A 23,163-nucleotide genomic window follows, 5' to 3' on the forward strand; every position below is an offset into this window, starting at 1 on the left:
AATCAAATTCAGAGATAGTAAGAACAATCATTCACTCTTGTGTTTTCTGAGTGAATTAACACTTTGTCTCAGCATCACAAAAAAACTCATTTATACTCCCCTTTCTGTTCTAACTTTTCTTTCAGGTCAAGCAAAACATTTCAACCCAAAAGAAATTTACCATGTACTCAGGGGACTTTCTCTCAAAAAAACAGCTTTTAGTTTTATTATTTTTTTAAATAGTCCAGGTAAAGTTAGGGACAAAACCAAACAAAGGTGTGTATTTGGTGATTCAGTCATAGCAAAATTTTGCCAGACATACATACTAATAGTGGGGATTTCAACTTAAGAGTTATTCTCAAAAGAAAAAGGTTGCATTCTGGCACCCTTCATTCAGAGTATCCAGTTGCTGTTCCTATGTGAGAGTAAAGGTAATCTCCACTGTGTTTTGTCTCTTCATCCCAGTTCCTCCATTTTATTCTATTTTGGGAAGAAATCACTGCTACCTAAATCAAATGGTAAACTTCTTGGAGTGTGGAATAGATACTGTATTATGAGCTCTGCAGACTGTGTTAGAATGTAATATCCCTCAAACCTTACCCCTTTCAACAGTGCAAACAAAAAGTGATCTATTGAGTAAGATGCAAAATTTGGAATTCTGGAATCAAAAGTCCATAAATTACATTTTTTTTAGGACTGAGGCTCATCTCTAAAACAGGCGCCACCATTTAAAATAGAGTTCTGCTGCAGCTCAATGCATTCACAGCAAGGAATGCTCATTGAATATATGATCATGTTTTGTCTTAATACATAGTTTATAACGGCTGTTTATTTATACAATATATTTTAAGCCAAAATTTCTAAAAACAGCAAGAGGATTTTGTAGTCCTGTTTAAAACTACTGTAGATGTTAATCAGCAAGATCAGTGATGTTTGAAATACATTATTCATGCTGAATAGTTAGCTATTTTATGCCAATTTGACATTTTATAGAAATTACAAATACTGTGATATCCAAAGACTGTGTAGGGCTTCTCCAGATGCTTATTGACTAAAACAATTCACAGATGTTTGCTTATCTTTCTGTTGAATGTCCTCCAAGATTAGTTGCTCCTAGAACAAGAATACAAGTACAAATGGAAAAAAATTTAGTAAGACTAAAGGAAAATTTTATTCATGTAAATTATTTTGATATCTTATTCAAGGAAGAGAGAAAGTGAAAACTATCAAAAATTAAAAATAAAACCCATACATTTTGATGAGAACTTTTGTATATCTCTCTTTATGAATCTATATATGCTCCTTTGTATTTATATAAAAGAATTAAGTTTCTCTTTCCGTAAAAGCATTTTTGCCTTATTCCAATTTCAGCTACACAAGTGAATGTCCAAAGCATTGCTCTGCATATGAACTGCAATTAACTTGTAACTGTATAGCTCAAAGAAAACTAATACTTAAGATAAATATAGCTGCTCTTTCGTTTATCTTCAATTTCCAGTACATTATTTACAGCTTCTATCAGGTTCATGCATTATTTGACGTGCTTTATCACTGTTCAGAAATTCCACAAGAAAAACAATTATGATGTAAGCTTCCACAAGCTATAAGCATTCATAACTTGAGTACAAGTGAATTTCTTAAAATACGTTTATTTTGGTTTCATGAAGTTTCATGAACTCAAAACTGCTTGGGATGTGTTACTCCTTGAATAGAAAGGTCACATTTATTAATAAGGACTGAAAAATGCTTCATAGCTGAATTATCCTTTTAATGTAAATAACAAAGATTTCACTTGCAATGTAAACTCTGCAATATGAGGAATTAGGTTTTCAAGATGTGATCTGTCAGGGTACTAGATAACCTTATCTAGGCTCCCTTTCCCACAGGAGGTTGAACCAGCTGATCTTTCAAAGTGCCTTCCAACCTGGGCTGTTCTATGATTCTAGGATTCTATGACTCTAGGATTCTATGATTTTATGAATTAATCTGCCCCAGTGCAACTCCTACTTACACCCCTCTTGGGCTGGTCTCTGTGCAGCTACTTTTGCTAGTTTTATGCTGCACTCAACAAATAATATCCTAGACTATCTCCCTTTTTACTGTCACTTGTGGACATTTATGTGGGTGTCTTGAGAGCTAGATCTTTAAGAAATGTGAAGTTGAGACAGAAAATTTGGCAACTGAGAGAATAGTACTAGGATTGAAAAAATCATTGGGATTGGGAAGATTACTACTGAAGTCTGTGACAGGATAACAGGTAATTATAAAAGAAATAAAGTTAATATCATACAGATTATGGGAAGAACCACAAGCAATAAATCATAATTATCATCTAAGCCTTTTCTCCCAAACTCTGAAGATACAGAGCATGTGACACAGGAGTACAGTGAAATAAATAATAATATTTATAAAACATAAAAATAAAAGACCAGAAAATGCTTTTGTCTTCTTTAACTTTGTTCCCATCATGTCCTTATTCTTTGCTTTTTTGTTTGGTCTGTTTGTTGTAACTATCCAGAGTGTCTCTTTTGTGCTTTTCTTGCTTCACAGGAAAAATAACCTTTAGTGTCCTCTCATCCTTTTTCCTTTGGTCCATCCTGCTTCCTCTTTTACACTAATATTCTGCATTCTTATCTCCATCCTTGATAAATTCCTTAATCTGTTTCATCTATAGCTTTTTTTCTGTCCCATGCCCTGTTCTGGGCTCCTTTTCTACTTTCCACCCTTTTAATATCCTCACCTTTTTTTCTCTTCCTTAACACATCTTCCTTCCTCTGCTCTGTCTCATCATCTGCTCATTCCCTATCCATTGTTCATTTTCAGAATGAGTTCACTCATTTGTTCATTTCCATTAATATTCCTTAGTTCCTAATAACCAGGTAACTAATATTTCACTTCTTAATCTCAGAATACTGCAGTTTCCTTTTATATTCATTTTTTTCTCTGTTGGACATAGTGAGACGTCAACCATCACCCACTTTCTACAGCGTGCCATTCGGTCACACAGAAACTGCCTCCCATTCATTCTTTTCATTATAGACTTTTTTCCTTCTTTTCCATGTGTCAACTCAACTATTCTGCTTTATTAAAGGACTCCTGTTGACTATCTCAGTCTTGTTATGACTCCCACTGAGTTCACTGCACTTCCTCCACTCGTGTTTCTTTTCTTTACTACATACTTGGGACTTGTTGCAAGATTAATTTTTGCAGAATTATTACATGCTTTGCATTATTTAGAACGGGTATTTTTTCTAGAAAACAACTATGGATACTATCAGATTTAAATATCTTTTAAAATATCATTCCAAGATGAAGCAAGAACACATTTTCACAGCAGGTATTCTATTGCACAGATGACTAAGGCAAGATACAGATCATAAACATCAACATTTTTTCATATTTTGCTGATAGCCTACTTCCAATTTTGAAATATCATTTTTGTTTTGCTTAATTTACTTCTTATTTACTGTTCTCTAGTAAATGAGTAATAAACATGTTATGCTGAAAATTTTTTGGGAAGTGTTAAATGTTGTTATTTTATAAAATATACTTGCCTAAATGTTGTCTTTGCAGAAGTCCAGAGATGGTGATTGGCTGTCTTGTTACAGATGACTGTGGGGAAGGTGATGTAAATGGATACAACTGAGGGGTTCTGAAATCAGAAGCAGCCCATGACCCCCTTCTACTGCTTTGTGATCCAGATGATGATGTAAGTGAACATCCACTATGTGGTAGTTTTATAGGTGTGGATCTGTTAATGAAATTAATTCATGGATGAGATTTGAGGCTACTTTCATAGTACAAGAGATTTCAAAACTACTTAAATTCAGAGTGCTAATATTTTAATAGAAAATGCTATAAATTATTGTGTTCTATATATTCCTTATCAGATTTTTACTTCTTTAGGATTTTTACATATTTTAAAAAGCAGAAGGAGAAAACAAATTATATGAGAGCCAGAAATGGAAAAAAAAATATTTTGTTATATATACATTTTAAATTTGTGCTAGGAAGATTATTTGGCTTAATGATTATAGAGAACAAGAGATTACTTTTTCTGGAACCATTTTAAGTTTTTTCTTTATGTTAATAATTTTCACAGCTTGAGACATTTTCAATGTTTAGATGAAAAACCTGAAACACCTGCTACATGCTGCATGAAGATGTTCAAGTTATTCAGAGAAGAGATATTGTGTTGTCAGCTCTGATTTTCAGAAGAATTATAAAGCAGAGAGGTCGTTGCACTTTCCTACTATAAAATTACTACCCTTTGTGTAAAAGTACCATGACTGTAGATGTCCACAGCTACAGGAACTCAGATTATCTCTGCACATTTTTGAAGAAAGCAATTTCAAAATAAAACCTTCCAACAAAATCAAACACATTCATATAGGTGGTAGCTAGCCTGCACAATAACATTCTTCAGATATGGACTACAGCCTTTAAACATACAGGTTAATACAGGCCAGACAAGAGAAATTTCAGTCTCTCATAAGAGACAGTAGCATCCTGAAAAAGTATTTAATTACCTTGTAGATCCTGCTCTACTATTTTGACTTGACATTATTCCAGATGACTGAGTACCTCTGTAGGATACACTACCTGTAAGAATTGAATTTTTGAAAGCTGGACCAACATGAATTATACATTTTACTTAAGAGGTAACTTTGGAAACAAAGATTAGTACTTTAAGTGCATTATTTGGGACAAACTCATGATCCTTTTATTCAAGGATTAGAAATGGTGCACAATTACAACAGACAATGAAAGATAAGGAATTGGCTGACAAAATTAAGTCACCATGTCACTTCAGAAAGGATTAAAATAGCCCTAAAAAATAATAATGTGTTTTTACAATTTAGCACAGACAAGACATTTGCTGAGGCATGAGTTGTCTTCCAGTACCTCTTGCTAGAAGATCCAGCAAAAGTGAAAGCTATCAAAAGTCCTCAGCAGTACTCCAACAGAGGGTAAAGGTGAAAAATTGCCTTTAATCTCAATAGATTAATCCTATATAGAGCTTAGCTGTCACAAAAACATCATTTTGCACCATTCCTGCAAAGCTTTTTCAAGTTAAACACATATGTTGGTTTATTTCACCTTCTCTCATTTATTAGACTATTATTAGACTATCAAGATTGCTCTGCTGAGGTGTTCCACTTCTTCAGCTATCCTTTTTTGCCCTGTCCATCTCTGAGAAAGAAACTTTCTTTAGTGTACCATTAAATCATTGTTTCTACTTGCCCTTACTTTTGCAAGTACGCTTTGATTCATTCAGCTTTGTCCACTGCAAAACTTTATGGGTTGATTCTGGTATGTGCTGAACAAATAACTGTTCTACATATACTTTTACTATCTCATTAAGTATCTATTTATATTTAAACACAATAAAAAAACAGTTAACCTCAACTCTTGCTGTCTTGTTATCCATAAATTTATAGGCAAGCATGCATTTAGGAAGGATGTGAACATATAAATGACATAACATAGCAAAAGCAATTTTTGCTCCTTCATTACAATTGCATTACAATTGCATTTGTCATTGTTTCGGGACATTTACACCATGTAAAAACACAAGAGTGCTAAAAGCTCCTTAAGTGGCTAGAGATGATTCTATTAACTGCTGAAGCCAGGTGAAAGACTGCCTGAGAATCGACTGTTACAGAAACAAGCTGAATGTAAAACCAAGAACAGGAGGGACACATGAATGATAGACCTGCAAAACATTAGGAATATCTGGGAAACTCCTCACAAATAAACAGTACTCAAAGAGACTGCACTAATTTCAGTAGGCTGTCATTCATGTCTTATTTACATCAGAGTGTTACCCAAGTTCTGCAACAGCCCAGGAATGAAAGGAAGTACAGGCAGGTAAAATGCCTTATATCCTATTACTGTGACATGGTGAAAAACAAAAATCACCTTTCTGAAGAAATTCTTGGTCTCAACTTAATTGCCTTGCTTTTGTCATGCTTTGTAACTTCCATTTAGTTTCCCCCCCTTTTCCTCATGTGATTTTTAACATGACATTATGGACAATGTTAATCTCTGGTAACTATAAATAAATATAATTATGAAGGTTAATAGAAGGTCAACAACATATATGGCAAGTATGTCTGTTCTGTTCAACCATACACATCATTACAGTATTTTCTTTGCAACTGTTGCCTATGATTGCTCAGCAAAAATAATTTTGGTTACAAGTAATTATTGACCGAACAAAGTAGGTCAGTACTAGGAAGACTTATTTCATTCTTCATTTTTAACCATTTCCCATCTGCTGGATTGATGTATACTTGATAAGTTCCTTATACCTCAATACAATTCAAGTTTGCTCAGTAAATTGCTAATATACAGATTTTAATTTATTAATGCTCTTAATGCAATATAAATGTTATCCAGTTACAAACTTTGATTTTTACTCACCCATACGTCCATCTTGAGGTGGAGTTATTAACGATAACCTTGTTGGACCGGTTGGTGTCTCAGGCTAAATGAATGGCAAGGTATTAATTACAGTGTAATAAGTATGTTAATTATTTAAGTATTTTTAGCAATAGTTTTACATTTTTGAGGCCTATAAAGCCTGCAGATTTCTGGTGCTCTCTGCTGCCAATTTTGTTCATAGCACTAAAATGCAAAACCTCAGAATTAAGTTGTTATTTTTTACAGATCTACAGGGACAGAAAAAGTACGTGTATTTTAGTTTTATTCCAAGAAGTCCTCTCTGTCACATTCAGATAAGAAAAATACCACATACATAATTTTCTGTGCTGAGATTCCATTCTTAAGCTATCACCTGTTCCTGGAAGTTATCTCTCCTAATCTGAATACTAATACAGTGAAAAACTCCTGCCTTCATTCTCATGTTAGAGATGTCATTCCAAGCTTGCAATTCCCTACTCAAATATCAGGTTCTAACACTGCTTTTAGACCATTGACTTCTACACCTAGCTTTTTCTTAACATGTGAAGATACTATACACACATTGATGCCCCTGAGCACAGACAGAAGCAAGGTCACCCGGTCAAACAGCAAACAAAATTGTTCATGAAAGGTGAAAGAAAATTACTCGCTTGATTTGTGGCTTAAAAAAACATTTATCCATCAGAAATGAAATTTCAGGAATGTTTTGAAAATCAGTGTGATGTGGAGTGCCAAGTGATTCACCTCTTGTAACTTCAGATATCTGCAATGACAGCATTTACATCCAGCCTGATACCCCAAAATTCCCTTTATGGTCAAGAGAATCAGGAATGAAACCAATAAGTTCCCTTTAGAATGAGATGAATCACACATATTAATCCATAGGTTATACCTATGGATATAGGTCTATCTATGGATACAAACAATCTATAGGTTATTAAGGAAACCTTGAGATGCTAGCATAAATCTGCACTGCAGACATCTACATGAGGTCTGGTGAATGGGGAAATCTTACATATATTTCCATTGCTTAATATATTAGAACTTAAATTTAATTGCAACTCTCAGTTTCATGCGTTACCAACATTTATTTTGGAAACAGTTACAACATTTTTATAACATAAGCGCACTGAGATTTCAAGAATTTGCCATTTAATTTAGCATCAGAAGTTTAAAATATAATTCCAGAAATCAATGTTGTGATTTATTTCCTTTTGGTTCCTTTTTAGGAACATCTGACTTCTACTAAGCATCAAGCATAGCTGAAATCAGCACACACATAAGAATTTTTTTGAAGGAGGTGGAGGGAGGATCCTATTTTTTTTCAGTATTAACAGATTAGGAGAAAACAAAAGCATTTGTATGTATATATACATACATATATAAACATATATAAAAATACCACTTACTTTCCTCATTGGTGAAGGTACAGGATCAATCTCCATTGACTCCATTCTTACAACAAAGTTCAAAATAATTATGACATTGTAATAAAAATAACACATTCATTATAATGACTAAAATTGCATTATATTCTCATGTTAAATTTGACTAATAACAGAAAAGCATAATACATAATGCATAACACATATGAGTATTTAGGACTTGTTCCAAAACCCACTAGCAGTAAGAAAAATCTATTGATTTTGAGCTTTGGTTTAGACATTCATAGAGAAAGTTATTTTATGATTAGCATTGTTATTCTTGTATTTAAGTCAGAATAAATATGCATGTTTATATATTTGTCACTTGTCTCCACAACAAGGGCATTCTGAAATTATATTTTTTATAAAAAATAAAGTCAAAGTCACAGGTATGGAAATCTTTTAGCTTGAGCAAGTTGTATTTTATTATTTGTATTTTATTTAAAATTTAATGAGCCTTATTGGAGTTCATCCCATCTAACTTTAGACAACTACAATGTACAGATAGGTGTCTGTACAAGTCATTTAGTTTTCCCCTGCAGTCAATGGGAAGAATTCCTCACTAATTAATCAATCTAGCCAGAAAGCCTGTAGAATAATGTGCATCATGCCTTAGAATTTTTTCCAGTGATTACAAAGGCAATCTATAGAAGTAGTTATGATGTACACTTGGATAGGTAAGATCCTCTCCAGTTCTTTCCTACTTACACAGTTTGCAGAAACAAAATGCAAAATCAGAAAATATACTTATTTTAAACTCACTACCAAAAAAAAAATGACTTTCTGTATAAAATATCAGTATATTGTCACTGTTAAGATTTTCATTGAAAATTTACAGATTTGTACCTACATTTCAGAAGAGGAAGGATGACTAGGATGAAGAGAACATGAAGAATAACCATCTTGTTTTCTTGAAGGAACTAAAGTCATCAATAAATTTAATATTAGAACATAGCTATATCTAGTGATATGTATTCCATAGTTAGTATCTTAAACCAACACTTCTTACTGGAAAGTGGATTTCTACTTGCACTGGAAAATGGGCATTGGGTAGTTTGTTCAGGAAGTTTCATACTAAAGGGGAAACAGAAGAAACAACAGGTATAAATTGAAAGCTGGTTTGGTTAGTTCATTTGTTTAGCTGGTCAATAAAGCATAAAATCAAAGCATTTTATTCATCAATAGCTGGTTTTAACATGACACTATTTGCCATGAAGCAAAATAACAATTTATTTGATAAGCTACTAACTACTTCTCTATATCATAATGTTTGTATCAGTCATTACATGCCAAACAATATCAATTTAGGATAACATTATGTACTTTATGGAACAACAGATCTTAAAAGACAACTATTAACTACAGTTGAGCCAAAAATCTTCATTCTGATGTATACATTTTCCAAACTTTAAAAAATCCAGTTATCAAAAGAAATGTTGACATATTTATACTATTGATCAACAGCTATGTAAAACCGATACCTTTGCCAATAACCATAAATAGAACATGTCTAGTGGGCATGCAAGGAGAAGCCCTAAGTCACACTTTCTTGGTAGACCTTTGAAAAATCTGAAATTCAGTAAGAACTCTGTGTGTGGTATAACCAAAATTCTATTTATTTGAAATGCAGACGAGAAAAAGGAGGCAGTGGATAAAAATGTATAAGCTATGATAATCCACCACATACATAGTTTCCTTTATACTGTTTTTCTTTCCATTATAGTAGCCCAAGAAGCATAAGAGAGCATAACACAGTATTATGTGCATGTCAGAGTCAAAAGAAAGTCTATACTGAAAAAACACAGAAAAGGAATAAAGATCAACAAAATTTTGCAATTAAATTGCTGCCTTCATGAACTGGCTTATTAAGGAGATTTCAGCATCCTTGATCACTGGTGTTCATAAAGTAGCATTCATGAAGGGCTTCTCTCAAGAAGATGGATCTATAGGGAGAATTACATTGTAACTACACACTAAGTACTCTTAACACCCATATTCACTAAAAGGGAAAAGCAGACAATGCCTATTAGTGTTTTTTCCCAGATATTTTTGAAATCTTAGAAAATGGGTAGGATAAAATAGGACATAGAAACAAATGCTATATGGAAAATTTCATAATTTCACCATAAGTGGATCACAGTAGATCAATCTGATATCTTTTTTGTTTTGTTTTATGTTCTGGTAAGCAGATTTTTTTAAACAGTAGTAAGATACTCCATTTTTTTCTGTGTTAATTCAATTTAAACATTAGAGTGCTGTATAGGCCATGTGGACTTTAAAGCAGAGATAAGAGTGATTAATTCAGGCATGTATGCTATAAATGATGTTAAAAGGGAAACAGCAACAAAAAAGGATGAAGACAGTGCAGAAATGTTTTTAGACATGTCCCCTTCAGTTTAGTCTCGCAACTGGTCCTGTTTAATATACTCCCTGATGACTCAGGGATAGCCTGCAGTTTGTGAAATTTGAAGACAGAAAGTTCTGAAGGTAGAAAGTTTCATCAATATTGAGGAGAACTACATAGTGATTTAAAAAAATGTGGTATTTTCAAACAAATAGTTGAAATAAAATTTAATGAAATGAAAAGTAATAGCACAGAGTGCACTTAGGGATCAATAAGAACTTTGGCTTTAAATTGGAAATAAATAAGATGGAAAGATTAAGGTGTAACAGCGGGGGAATAACAATGAGCTACCTCTTGGCTATCTCCTTGCCACATTTGTGAAAAAGGACTAATTTGAGTCAAGAAGTTGATTTTTACAAGAAACAGAGAAGATGAGAATCATGTTACAAAAACCTGGTAATTTTGCAAATGGGCTAGATACTAGGAAAGATATCATAGTACTTTCCAAGCTGATGTTGGAAAGCCCGTTAGAAAAAAACCAAGCACATTCATGTAAATGTAAATAAAAATTTTAAAACTTAATATCTATATGATAGAGATTGCTAAAAATTCATTTTTAGAATAACTACTGACTTGAATTTAAAAATAAAAGAATTCCTTCCTGACAGGTTTGATTAATGTGAAGAAAATAGACCTGGTGACAGAAATAACTGTTCATTTACTTTTATAAAAATAAGCTTCTTCTATTTATACAACACACTATATGAGAAAGGCAAACAAAGCATGACTTTTTTATTGTTTTATCAATTAAACTTACTGTTGTTTGATTAAAAAGACTATTTCTCATTTACTTTTGCTGCATTAAACCTCTTACCATTGTATCTGATGCATTTGTTGTGTTACTTTCTTGAGAGATTCTTCCAACTTTACTGTCTGTGAGATAATCATAGATATAAACAAAATCTATTTGTGTGATATACAATTCCATTTTCATACAACTAGTATTCTAAAGTGTTGAAAGGCTGTTTTCTATTGGTTTTAATCTTAGATATCATTGCTATTCCAGATTTATTGGGGCAAGACTATAGCTGTTATATGGATCCATTAAACAGTCTGAAAAATATATGCTTCTTTTCGGCAGTTACGAACTTAGTTTGATTACCTTTTGTGAAATGTGTTGGTGATCTTGGATAAATGAATACTAAGAAAAGTGTTTAGAAATAGTTTGGTTTTATTTGTATTCCTCTTTTCCATATCTGATGCAAAAGTTATGTTGCATTTAATATGAAATTATCTGGAAAAGATACCAATAACTGTACAAAATACCAGATACCATGTTCCCATATTTCTCATTTCAGATTCAAAATTTATTCAGTTCTTTGCAGTATCTATTTGTAATAAGCTTATGTGAAGAGTATTTCCTGTTATGTTATAGACACAATCAAAAATATCTCCATTAAAGAACATTATGAGCTTGCAAAATTGAAGAACATTAAGGTCAAGAACATTAGGTCAGCTCCCTAGTATGTGTATTTTTTACAGTCTTTCATTACACTATCATACATTATATTTTATGAAGGATGTAAAAATTTACTCAATAGCCTCAATACTTCATCTATATTTTACCCTTAATTTCCACTGTGTGACCTTAGTCCTTCATTACTTCACACTATTCATATTTTGATTTGAAGACAAATTATGAATTTTCTTGTTAACTTTTCATGCTTCTCCTCACAATATTATTCAAATTCTTTAATAACATTACCTGATATACCTTTATAAAATCATATTGTTTGTGGGACATATATGCTCTTTTTGCAGATGTGAAACTCTGCAAAACAGATTAAAGACATCTAATTTACATAAGATCTGGTTTTGTGTATTCTTCTTTTTTCTTTTTCCTAATGAAAGCTAGGTTTGATTAAGAAAGTGACCAGTACAGATGTCAGGAACAATGTACTTTACCCTGTCACTCTGTAGGACTGCATCATTTTTAGGCCAAGATGCCTTAAATAAGGTGAATAACTATTTGGGTTTCAATATCTTTGGGTCCTAGCACAACACAGGGTCTCGACTTGCCAGGAATATGGACATCAAGTGCGCACTCCACACACTATCACCTGCACCACAGTATCTGTACAACTGACAGAAACAGCAACAAAGAAGCTTTTATCAATGTCGTGAGACCTGTTGGTTGACAGTGACAAGGATGACATACTAGAAATAAGGAAGGGGACCACAAACAAGATAGCCAAGCATGAGAACCTGATTGTGAATTTCCTTATGCAGTACTCCGCCTTTCTCAAAAGCCAACAACCTGCAGAGTGGAGAGTGGCAGGAAGAAGCACTTGTGTCAAAGGGTAGTTTTGTGCTTCTTCATCTGCCCCGGGGTCACTGCCATTTGCCGAACTGTTTATAGTGATAATCATTCTTGCGCCATCCTTTTCCCACTCACCTTCATCTCAAAGACAGTGGAAGGAAGGAAGACTCAGATGGAGATTATAACCCTGAGCATCTACTCCCACTCTCTCATCCTGTGTGCCTCTGCCAGTTGTGATCTGGCCTTCTCCAGCTCCTTCAGACTCCCTCCCAGTAGCCCTGAGAGGGAGCATTGCTAACTGAAACTCACAGGAAGGAGATGAGTATGTCATTACACAGGGAAATGCTTCTCTTCCTTGCTTACCTCAGCCTCACTGTCAAACTATTTCTCCACCAAAATAGCCTCACCAGTGCTAGCCATAGCTGCACATAGGATGTTTAAGACAACCAGCCTCTTCTGACCCTGATCCAATGCAAGCAGATTTAAAATACTAATACATAGAATGGACAAAACAACAACAAAAACACCCAAAGCAGTGTGCCATTGAAATAGCAACCAACTAAATCTTCAGCTCTTTCTGTACTGTCACCTAAACGCCTTCCTTGGGTCAAGCAGCATCCTTAAGTACTTTACAGCCACTGCTAAATGAATACCTCAACAGTAAAGAGCTTAGAAACTTACCATCAAAAAGTATCAAAACTCTGCACAGATTCTTTGGAGATCAGATTTCTATTTATGCAAAATTCTGTTAAGAGCTTTATTTTAATTTGTCTACAGTTTTCAGGTTTACCATCTGGAGTCAGTACAATAGATTAGAAGGGGGCATAAAATCAGGATTCCTCCATGGCCTGGCTTTGTAATAAAAGGACAGGACATTAGGACTTATTCCAAAATGCAGTCATGGAAAACAGTGGAGAATGTGACACAAGCACTTAAGTTTCCAAGCTGTTCTACCCACGAGAGCCATATCAGATGCTCTCCTCACACACAAAATGGCCAACTGGCCAGCTATATGAGTTTGCCTCTGTCGTTTCATACATTGGGCACCTACTGATGGGTTGATTCACCAGTATTGTCAAGTAGCTTTAAGTAATATACCTGGCTGTGTCCTTAGAAATGAATGAAACAGCCAACTATTTTATCAAACATTTAGAAGTGGCTGAGAAATGAAAAAGAAATTTTCTTTCCAACCTACAGAGGAAGAGACATAGTCACAAATTCAGTACTTCTTCTTCACAGAATAATTAATTCTATTCTTTTTCCCATTGAGCTATCCCTATTTCGGGGTACTAGCCCTTAGTCTCGTTCTCCATTGCTCAAGCTTCTCATTTAGTTTGTCAGCTCTAGTCTTCTTTTCCTCTAGGCTTATCATCTGAGTACCACTCTCTCCCCACCTCTTCCACTTTGTCCTCCTACTGTGAAATGGTTTCTTCTCTCCCTGTCCTTTGACTCTCCATTTAATCTCGGTCACCCCACAACTAAAATCTGTTTTATTAAATAATAGTAACCATAATTAATAAAGTCCTCACAGATTTTAAACAATTAAAAACTGGTATTCATAATGACAGAAATGAGTCAATCCTCATAAATTATTCTAAGTATTCCAATAAAAGTTGAATATATTTTCTAAAAATAAACCAAAGTAACAAGGCAAACATAAGCAACAAAAATAAGAAAATCACAATTAGAGTTACCTTTTGTCTGTGGTATGCTAATAAATGTTTACGATGTTTTTCCTGAAATTCTGAAATCTAAAAATAAATACATTTATATCAATTACCTAATTACATTCATTACATATAATCACCTAATTACATTCATGCAACCTTAGCAAAAAAGTCATGGAGAAGAACTACTTCACAGTATTCAAATTTTACTATATTTTAATAATTATTTAACATATCTTCTTTAAATCCTCCCCAACAAAACATTCTAAGTTATTATCACTATTAGAGAAAATCTTATAAAGTTTATTTAATCTAGTATGACCTACCCGAGAGTTGGTAGATTTGTTTCACTGAATTTATATATTAACACTATGTTCAATTACAAGGTAAAGACATTGGGAAGCCAGTTTAGCTGTGGTGTTTCTTACTCATTAGTGCTCAGCAAACACATAAAATTAATGGCAACATAAAAAGTAATGTGTCTTACTGGTAATTATAACTTGCCTTGTAAAAATATCCTGTTAATTAAAAAATAATTGTTAGACACACTGTCTGGTGGTGTGTAAGCACTTCTTGTGTCCAAATGAGGATCATAAACCATGACAGGTTAAAAGTAAAAACATACAAGGTAGGCAAGACAAGAGCTTGAGGAACAAATTACAATAAGCAATAACTTACTAATAAATCTTTTTTCTGATGTGTAAGAAAACTGCCAGAAAATGTGTAGGGATAGAGAAAATCAAAAAGAAACACTCTGAGAAGATAAACCCATAGTGGAGTATCTATTTGAAATGGTTCCTTTTTATTCACTGTAGAAGAGCCTGGGAAGTTCCCACTGAATACTCATCAAAGGATCAGAAGAACTGATGGAAGAAACAGCCACTCAGAAAGTAATGGTTCTGAGCTGCTTCCAACCACTCAGAAATGAGGTCTTGGGTCTATAAAGGAGAAATCTGTAAAAATGTCAATTCAGTGCTCAGCACCAGTCAAAAAAAAGCAAATCAGGTCTTAGAAGTCATTAAAAGAGGAATAGAATAAGAAACATCATTATGCCACTTTAAAAAATATGTGTTACTAAATCCTGAGTCTGCTTAACATCTCAGAAAAGATATAGTAGGTCTGGAGATAGTTCAGATTAATCAGAGGTATGTAAAAGCTTCAGTAAAAGAATGACCACATGCAATATGACTCTTCATGGCTGAAAAAAAGACATTTGAAGAAGGGATACGTTAGCAGTCTACTGATGATTAGCACAGATGGATTGCATGGGAATGGTTACTTTTTCCTCTAGAATGGGATTGAAGAGTATCAAACGAAACTAGCAGGTAGCAGGTTAAGACCTGAAAAAGGAAATCATCACACAGTTTACAACCTGTGGACTTCCCTTCCATAGTATGCGATAGATGCTAAATATTCAGAAAACAACTTGACAATTACATGGGGAAAATTATCTACCAAAAGCTTTTGAATGCAAAGGCACCAACCCCACCTTGAGAAATCCCTGTGTCACAAACTGTTGAAAGCTAGGAGGCTGTTCTGAAGACATATCACTACATGCCAGCCTTGCTCTCATATGAGAGAGTGCCCGCTGTTGTAACAGGATATTAGATTAGATAAATCTTTTCCCTAATACAGCACAAGCTGCTCTTATATATTCTGATGCTGGTAGAAGTTCTGAACATACCTTAATGCCTTAATTATACTCCAATATGTTTTCCATAGCTTATCTCAGGCTACAGAAAACCCACCTTAGTCTTTTGAGATTGTCCCCTCTTTTTGTCCCCTCTTTTTACTTTCTTTGACGTGTTACAGAAGTTTGTATTCACATGCAATTGGTGGTATAGCTGTCTGGATTTGTTTAGTTTACAGATTAACTGCTGATCATTGCACATGCCGTTAAAAGTGGAAGGCTTCTTGTTTACCTTGTGTGACCTATGCATCTTAGGAGAAGGAGTGCTGAGAATAGCGACCGTGCTCAGCTTTGGAGAAGTTTGTGAAGCATAGAGTAGAACAAATGTGAATCCATAATAACCACTGAAGAAAGCAGGTGATCTTCCCTGTGTTACTTTCCCGCTAGATCAGGAAGCTCACCACAAGATCAAACAAGTACCAGCCCAATGGAAATGAGAATACACAATGAAGGTTACAGGTGGGTTCAGGGAGAATGTACTACTACAGTTCAACCTAGAGTGGTTGAAACTGCCACTGAAATGCTCAGTAAGAGGGACAAGGACAAGTCCCAAAGCCAAGCTGAAAAGATGCAGAAAATGAGGAGGGAATAGCAGTTTATATGTATTCATTTATCCCAGACAGCTACTAAATTTCTGGACTGGAAACCAAGCCTAAAGGAAAGGATCCTGCCTGGAGTTTACAGAAGGCAGGGAGGAAATTTACCTTGGAATCATTTATTGCATCTGTCTTAAAAAAAGCAGACCTGTTTTGATTTAAAACAAGAAAAAAAAAAAAAAGAAAAAGAAAAAGAGAGAGAGTGCATGCATTCAGCTCAGGTCTTTAGCCCGCTCAGGTTTTCACTGTGTAACTTTTTGTTGCTATAATTAGGGCACACTATCTGGGCATGTTTAAGGTTCTGGCACATCTAATTTTTCACTCCATGACATTGAAAGTGATTTTACACCGTTAAAATAACCAGACTAGTGGTCCTTAGAGAGAGTTTGAAAACATAAGTAGTGACCGTGTTGAGTAATTTATGCTTTCTTAAGAACTTTGAAACTGTGGAATTAAGGAAGAAAAGATGGTAATAAGCATGCATTCATTTTCAAGCATTCACTCATATATTTTTCCAATTTATATAAAAATCAGTAGAAGTTGCTGATTATTTTATAGAGTTAAAAAGTTTTAAGGCAGATTCACCTGTGATATTTCTTTTGCATATTTCTTGCATAACGTATCTATTCCCATGAACAGTGATTGAATATCCGGATTTGTCTACCAAGAAAAGAAAGTGTACCAAGGTTAGCATTTTTATTTGCAAGTTATATTAAATAAAACATTTTGTGAAGTGTTCCTTAAACTGATTGATATATATAAATAAAAAATAGACAGCTCAAAAGTGGGATGATACAGAAATTGAAAACAAGCACAGTTTTATTTAATGCCCTTACTAACCATCTGGAAGGCTTTGTGCTTTTGTTTAAATATATTACACACATATATACTTATTGTAACTAAGACAATAACCATTTCCAGAGGACATTCAAGGAAGATGTTTCGGTCCCCTGGAAAAGGCATTGCCTTCAGACCAACAGCCAGGTTTCTGGCAGTCCCTTTCCAGGTTTTTTGGTTCTCACCGTCCCCAGCCACATGGATGCGTCTTATACTCAGTTTTGTTTCAATGTCCTTTTCAGAATAGCTCAAATGCTGACTGGGATCCCTTTATCACTCCTGCCTGTTGAGCAGCAGAATGCTATCCTAGCATAAGAAAAAAGCCCTAAAATGATAGTTGAATTTTTCAAGTATTCTATGACTGAGACTTTTAATCAGAGATCATGATATGGCCTCAGAAATGGCCATCTGTGTTTTTAGAAAATGCTGCTCTGTACATAAGCTATCATTGTAATAAAGATATATTTATTATTTATGGTGAGAAAGAAATGCTACAAAATATAAAGCACATCTCAGAATGATACTGACATTTGGACATCTATCCAAATCTACAAAGCAATGTAGATAACTTAGTTAAGTGTTACTTTTATCCAGAATACATGTATTCCTAATTTATTCATAAGAAAACCAAACAAAATACAACCCCAAAATAGTTATACTGGTTATAGTACTAACTTAAAATAGTTATATTACTAAGAACTAACAGTGATCATATTTCAATTATCTTCTACTGTAACAGTAAACAGCCTTTAAAAATGAGGAATTTAGCCAAAAAAAAAAAATAAATCTACCTGTAAACTGCAAACTGGAAGGTTCTCTGATGTATTGTGTTGTAAAATAGAAGATAGGCTTACAACTAGCCAAAAGTTCAATAAAAAAGCAAAAACAATCCCAACGTACTTAGATGATAAAAGAAGATTGTCCCAGATAAAAGGCATCCTTCATGTAAGGAACCACCTTTCAAAATCCAGTCAAAAAGAACTGAAACTGTTGCAGGCAAAATATAAATTAAACCCAGAAGTACTAAAGAATCTCAGAAAGTTTAAAAAATTGAAAAATTAAAGAAAGGTGAATTGTTGAAACAAATAGGATGTAGGCCAACTATAAATGAAGCAACAGTTTTCTAAGCTACTAAGAAAATAGAAATATAAGTACTATCACTTAAATTAAAAATATTGTATTGAAATAAAAATGAATTGGGCTTTGTTTCATTTAGAAACGTACATGTAGAGAGACAATATTTTTACCTACTCCAGAAATAGTATAACACTAGTATAAAGTCAAATATCCAAAACTAAATAACAGCTGTATTTGCCAAACTTATTTTCAACATGTGTTTATATTATATATTTTTAATAATAAGAGGGAATTAAGTCTTATATGTATGAAAAATAATTACACGAGGAGCTAAATTAATAACCTGGATTTGCAACAGGTTTATATCTTTCATTCCCCATATTCTGACATCAGCTGCTTCGATGTCCTGTATAGCAATTCATCTGAGCAAAGATGGCATGCACTGTTTTGTTACTGTAGAACTGTGCATGTGGCTGCCAAATGCACTTCTGATTATTGATGATCTGTACTCACATTTCTCTCACCAGGAGAACTAAACTGCTTTTCCTTGCTTTCCCCAGCTACTAATTTTTATAGAACTCACAGGAGGAAATTAATTGTATTTGAGACTTCCTCTGCTTTTTTGAATTTGGTTGACATTAGCCAAAGCATTCAAAAATTTCCACAGCGTAAATTGACAGACTGAGAAAGAGAAAAGCAGATAGACAGATAGCAACCACAGTCTAATCTATCTATGGTATTTAAGTGAAGAAAATACAAACAGGACAATAAAATTTCATCTAGAAAAATTACTGTATTCATAAAAATACATTTGTCATCTTTAAAATGTATTCATAGGAGGCAAGCTCTAGAAACCTATTTAGGGTCCTAAAAAAGCAATGACCTTGGTTTAAGTACCTATCAGATCTGAAAAAAATAAGAAACAACCAGCTTCATTGCTGATGTAAGACTCTTTAAAATAAACGTTTGTATAACACTGTTAATATTTTATCTGTTGCACGGAGGAGTAGCAGATGTTAATATGATATTCTGAAATAATGAACAGTGAGATTCTGATTTATCATAACACTTCACCATCCTCTGGGAAAAAGCAAGTTGGGATCATGAGACATAGAAGGAAGATATAAAGGTGACAAGCATCCATTACTGTAAAGATGAGAATATTTAATGTGTAGATGTTGATTGCCCCAATATGCAATTTAATGAGCAGTTTTAACACATTTATAGGACCTCCTACTCATTGGGAATTCTTCCATAGCATCAAGCTCATAAAGGTTACCAGGTATATTTCCACTCGGGTGCCTGAATTACAGAGTCATGACTTTTTTATATGCATCTTTAATTATCATTCCAATCATTTTATCTGTTCTTAATCAAGGCTAAGCAATCATCATGAATGTCTTTCTTAAAGAATATGGTAATTTGCTTCCTTCCAGTCCTCCAGAGCAGTGGCAGGTTCTAATGAAACATATAATATTTTTGTTAGTATCCCAGTCATTGCATTTTTAAATTCCTTCAGTATTTTTGAAGCAAATTATCAAGTTCTGTTGAAATGCTGCAATTTAAGATTGATCTAACTTCAAAATTAACTTTGTTTTGAGCAAGTTGTTGGACAAGATAACCTCCAAAGGTCCCTGACAACCTAAATTATTTTGTGACTGAAATTAATAACAAAACTTGCAGCCAGGATAGGCTGATATTGAAAGCTTATTAAAATACCTGCTTTAGAAGTTTTATGAGAGGCTTTTGGGTTTTTTTTAATTTGACTACTGTGTGCATTGTTACTTTGTATTATGTTTGCATTCTGTCAGTTTGCTGTGATTTTTTACTTTTGGTAGCATTGTCTTCTTCACCCTGTTTCAGTTTTGCAAGGTTCTGTGTTTACAAATATGAAATATAGTGTAACAGTTTTTTACTTTTTTATATACAGTATATAGAGGTAGAGATTTCTGTATTTAGATATTATCAGCTCAGTTTTAAACATATCTAGAGAAATCATGACCTCCTTCAACGTCACCTCTTCAGGATTAGTCCCAAATTGTCCTCTATTTCACATACATGATTGCCTTACAGCCTTGTAGGACTTTATGTGTTAGCTGTATTGAATACTCTTAGTGTTTTTCTTCTACCATTGTAAGGCAGGCTTATGTCTTAGGTAGGCATCAGTCTAGGAAAATACAAATATTTTCACAACCCATTTATGAAATTAGCTAAGAAGAAGATGGTTCCTGGGAGAAATGGGAAAATTCGATCTTTGTAATGATTTATCAAGAAAGGGAATTAAAGGCTATTAATTCTCTAACGAATAGCAAGAAATCCCAATAATTTTCCAGATCCTCTCTTAATCACATGGCCATTAGGAAAATAGTTAAGCTTAAGAGAAAATGGGGAAAAAAACCCAATACACTTGAAAATATTGATGCATCACCATGCAGATTTTTGATTCCATTCATTACATGAATAATTCATTACAGTCCACTTTCTCTGATGTACAAATGGCAGTCAATAAACATTTTTCCACATTTTGAAAGTTTGAAAGTTACACAGTAGCCAGTCACGTTTCTTCAAAAGGTTGGAGTGATTTACAGTCCAGCAGAATCTGAAAATGTAAAAACTCTCTGTAGGCTTTTATTTGAAGAAATCCATAAAACTAAAAGCTGTTTAGTGGATAAATATCTAAGTCTACCAACCTATCATCAGTAAATATTCATGTCACAGTTGGCAAACAAAAGGGAAGTATTTTGTAATGCAAATAATTTAGCTGTTAAGCAAACTACAGATTAATGTAATACAGCAATAGTAAAGCTTCATTTACCTGTTTTGAAAGGACTAATGTATGACAAGGAATTCTACAGATCAAACATTCATCTTTTTTGCCTGTAAGGTAAAGACACATTTAAAATATACATCAAACTGAATAGATATTGAATACCTATTTAACAGAATTTGATGCTTAAACCTTTTTTTGGAGTTTGTGGAAGGAATCTGAAAGTTATACAAGAAATGCAAATAAGCATGAATAAAGAATTTGATTCTATAACCATTGCACACAGTTGCACAGGGAAAATGTGTGTGAATGTCATCAGGTGTTACTCCTGCAAATAAGCATTCATGTAAATGATTTTATGAATATCATTTGTGTCACTGAATGCAGGTGACTTTTAGTTCTGTTGATTTAAATAGGACTACTTGCCTGGTTTAATTAAATGTATGCCGAAGTGCACTAATGAGTTAGAGTCAAACAGATATATGACTTTTTAGATTGGGGCCCAGTCTGGCTCGCTTGATAAAATACATGAAACCTTGACTTCAAAGAATTAATAATTTTACCTTGTGAATTTTTCCAGTGAAAAATTAATCAAATCACTTTTTAAAACTTTGCCATTTTTTAACATGTCTATTTGATTATTTGCAAACATATTAGCAAATATTTCTAGCAAATGCATATTACTACAATATTTATAATTAATAATTTTACTAGCTGCTTCTTTTGTAAGGATTCTAAGGATCAATGTTTATAAACATCTTTAAAGAGTTAAATTTAAATCTGATATTATCATTATTATTGAATACACAGCAAAAAAAAAAAAAGTCTCAGGTTTTTTTCAGCCAAACAGTATTAAAAGCAGAAAGGAAAGCTGTTGTTCAGGTTCTAGGAGCCTGCAAGTTGTATTTAGAAGCTGCATTTTATGATCCTCTCTCCTCAAGAGCAACCTTGTGAATACTTTTAGTCAAAAGTTTTTAATTCTGAAATACAGGTTGATCATTTATTCTGTGTGCCCTTACAAAAACCAGGGCATTTAGCATGACCTCAAAGGCAAAAATATTGATATTTGTCTGTTATTTTTTCCTTTTGCAAAGCAACTTCCTTATTCCACTATCTTTTCCAAAGATCCTCAACTAAGCACATCACAGGAGCCCCAGCATATGACTCAGGAATTGCATACGACACAGAGGAGCTTCAAATCATCACCTCCAATCCTCCTAACGCTGCTGAAAATTTTGTAGTGTTTTGGTGACAATACTGAGATTTAAAATGTCCTAACACTATTAGCAAAACCTGCACTAAACAAATCCTATGCTTTGCAAGTTGCTCTTTCACTAATGAAAAAGCATGCCCTTTCCAAAATTAGACAGAACAGAATGCCATCTTATGTTTTTTACAATGCAATCATGGATCATAAGTATCCAGACTCAAATTTTACTAAAGCCTCCAGTTTTCTGTATCTAAGGCTTGCTCTCAAAGCCACATTGCTCCAGCCAGATTCATCTGGAGGCAGACACAAGTGGTTTTTACTGTTTGAAGCAAATCAATACCAAGGATTGAAAAGGTTTATCAATAACATTAGATTGAGAAGAAGAAATGCTCAGGCCTTTCTTTTTTCCACAGTGAGTCAGAAATGCTAATGGTTAAGGTAGATGTGCACACACCGGCACTGCCTGACCCGCTGAAGCAGAGGGCCAAGCCACCCGTGCCTGCAGCAGCCATTACCTTTCTGGAGGCAGATCTCACAGATAACATGGCCGCAGCTTGTGAGGCTGAACCGTGGGGTGGGCTTGCGAGGCGCACAGAAGCAGACGTTGCAAAAGACCGGGACGGCCATGAGGTGGAGGGGCAGGAGGGCCTGGCAGGGAGCAGGCGGCTGAGGCAGATGCTGACCCTCCTTGCCGCCCCCGGGGTGAGGCCTACAGGCCTCCCTCCGCCATGTTCCTCCCGTCTGAGGCACGGACGGGCCTCAGGTGAGGGCAGGTGCTGCCTCTCCCGGGGGAGGCCTGAGGGCAGCAGACTTTGACCCTCACATC

At 34.3% G+C, this 23,163-nt stretch overlaps 1 protein-coding gene across 1 annotated transcript; it reads right to left on the reverse strand.

Annotated features, from left to right (window-relative positions):
- Positions 1–1,054: 1,054 nt before the first annotated feature.
- On the reverse strand, positions 1,055–22,964 carry RNF212 (ring finger protein 212). Its single transcript, XM_075040606.1, has 12 exons — positions 22,853–22,964; positions 21,176–21,237; positions 17,032–17,106; positions 14,188–14,244; positions 11,048–11,106; positions 8,839–8,903; positions 8,680–8,749; positions 7,815–7,860; positions 6,406–6,469; positions 4,509–4,581; positions 3,534–3,730; positions 1,055–1,092 (listed from the first exon to the last, which is right to left on the reverse strand). The coding sequence occupies exons 1-12, from the start codon at positions 22,962–22,964 to the stop codon at positions 1,055–1,057; spliced, it is 918 nt and encodes a 305-aa protein (XP_074896707.1).
- Between the last annotated feature and the right edge of the window lie 199 nt (positions 22,965–23,163).

The sequence above is a fragment of the Buteo buteo genome, chromosome 1 (assembly GCF_964188355.1).
Source record: "Buteo buteo chromosome 1, bButBut1.hap1.1, whole genome shotgun sequence".
NCBI lineage: Eukaryota > Metazoa > Chordata > Aves > Accipitriformes > Accipitridae > Buteo > Buteo buteo.

Coding starts and splice junctions, on each gene's coding strand:
- RNF212 (XM_075040606.1), bottom strand. CDS start 22,964: ATGGCCGTCCCGGTCTTTTGCAACGTCTGCTTCTGTGCGCCTCGCAAG. Junction 21,238..22,852: donor TGAGATCTGCCTCCAGAAAG/GTAATGGCTGCT, acceptor TTTACCTTACAG/GCAAAAAAGATGAATGTTTG. Junction 8,904..11,047: donor CAAATGCATCAGATACAATG/GTAAGAGGTTTA, acceptor TTTCCCCTTTAG/TATGAAACTTCCTGAACAAA.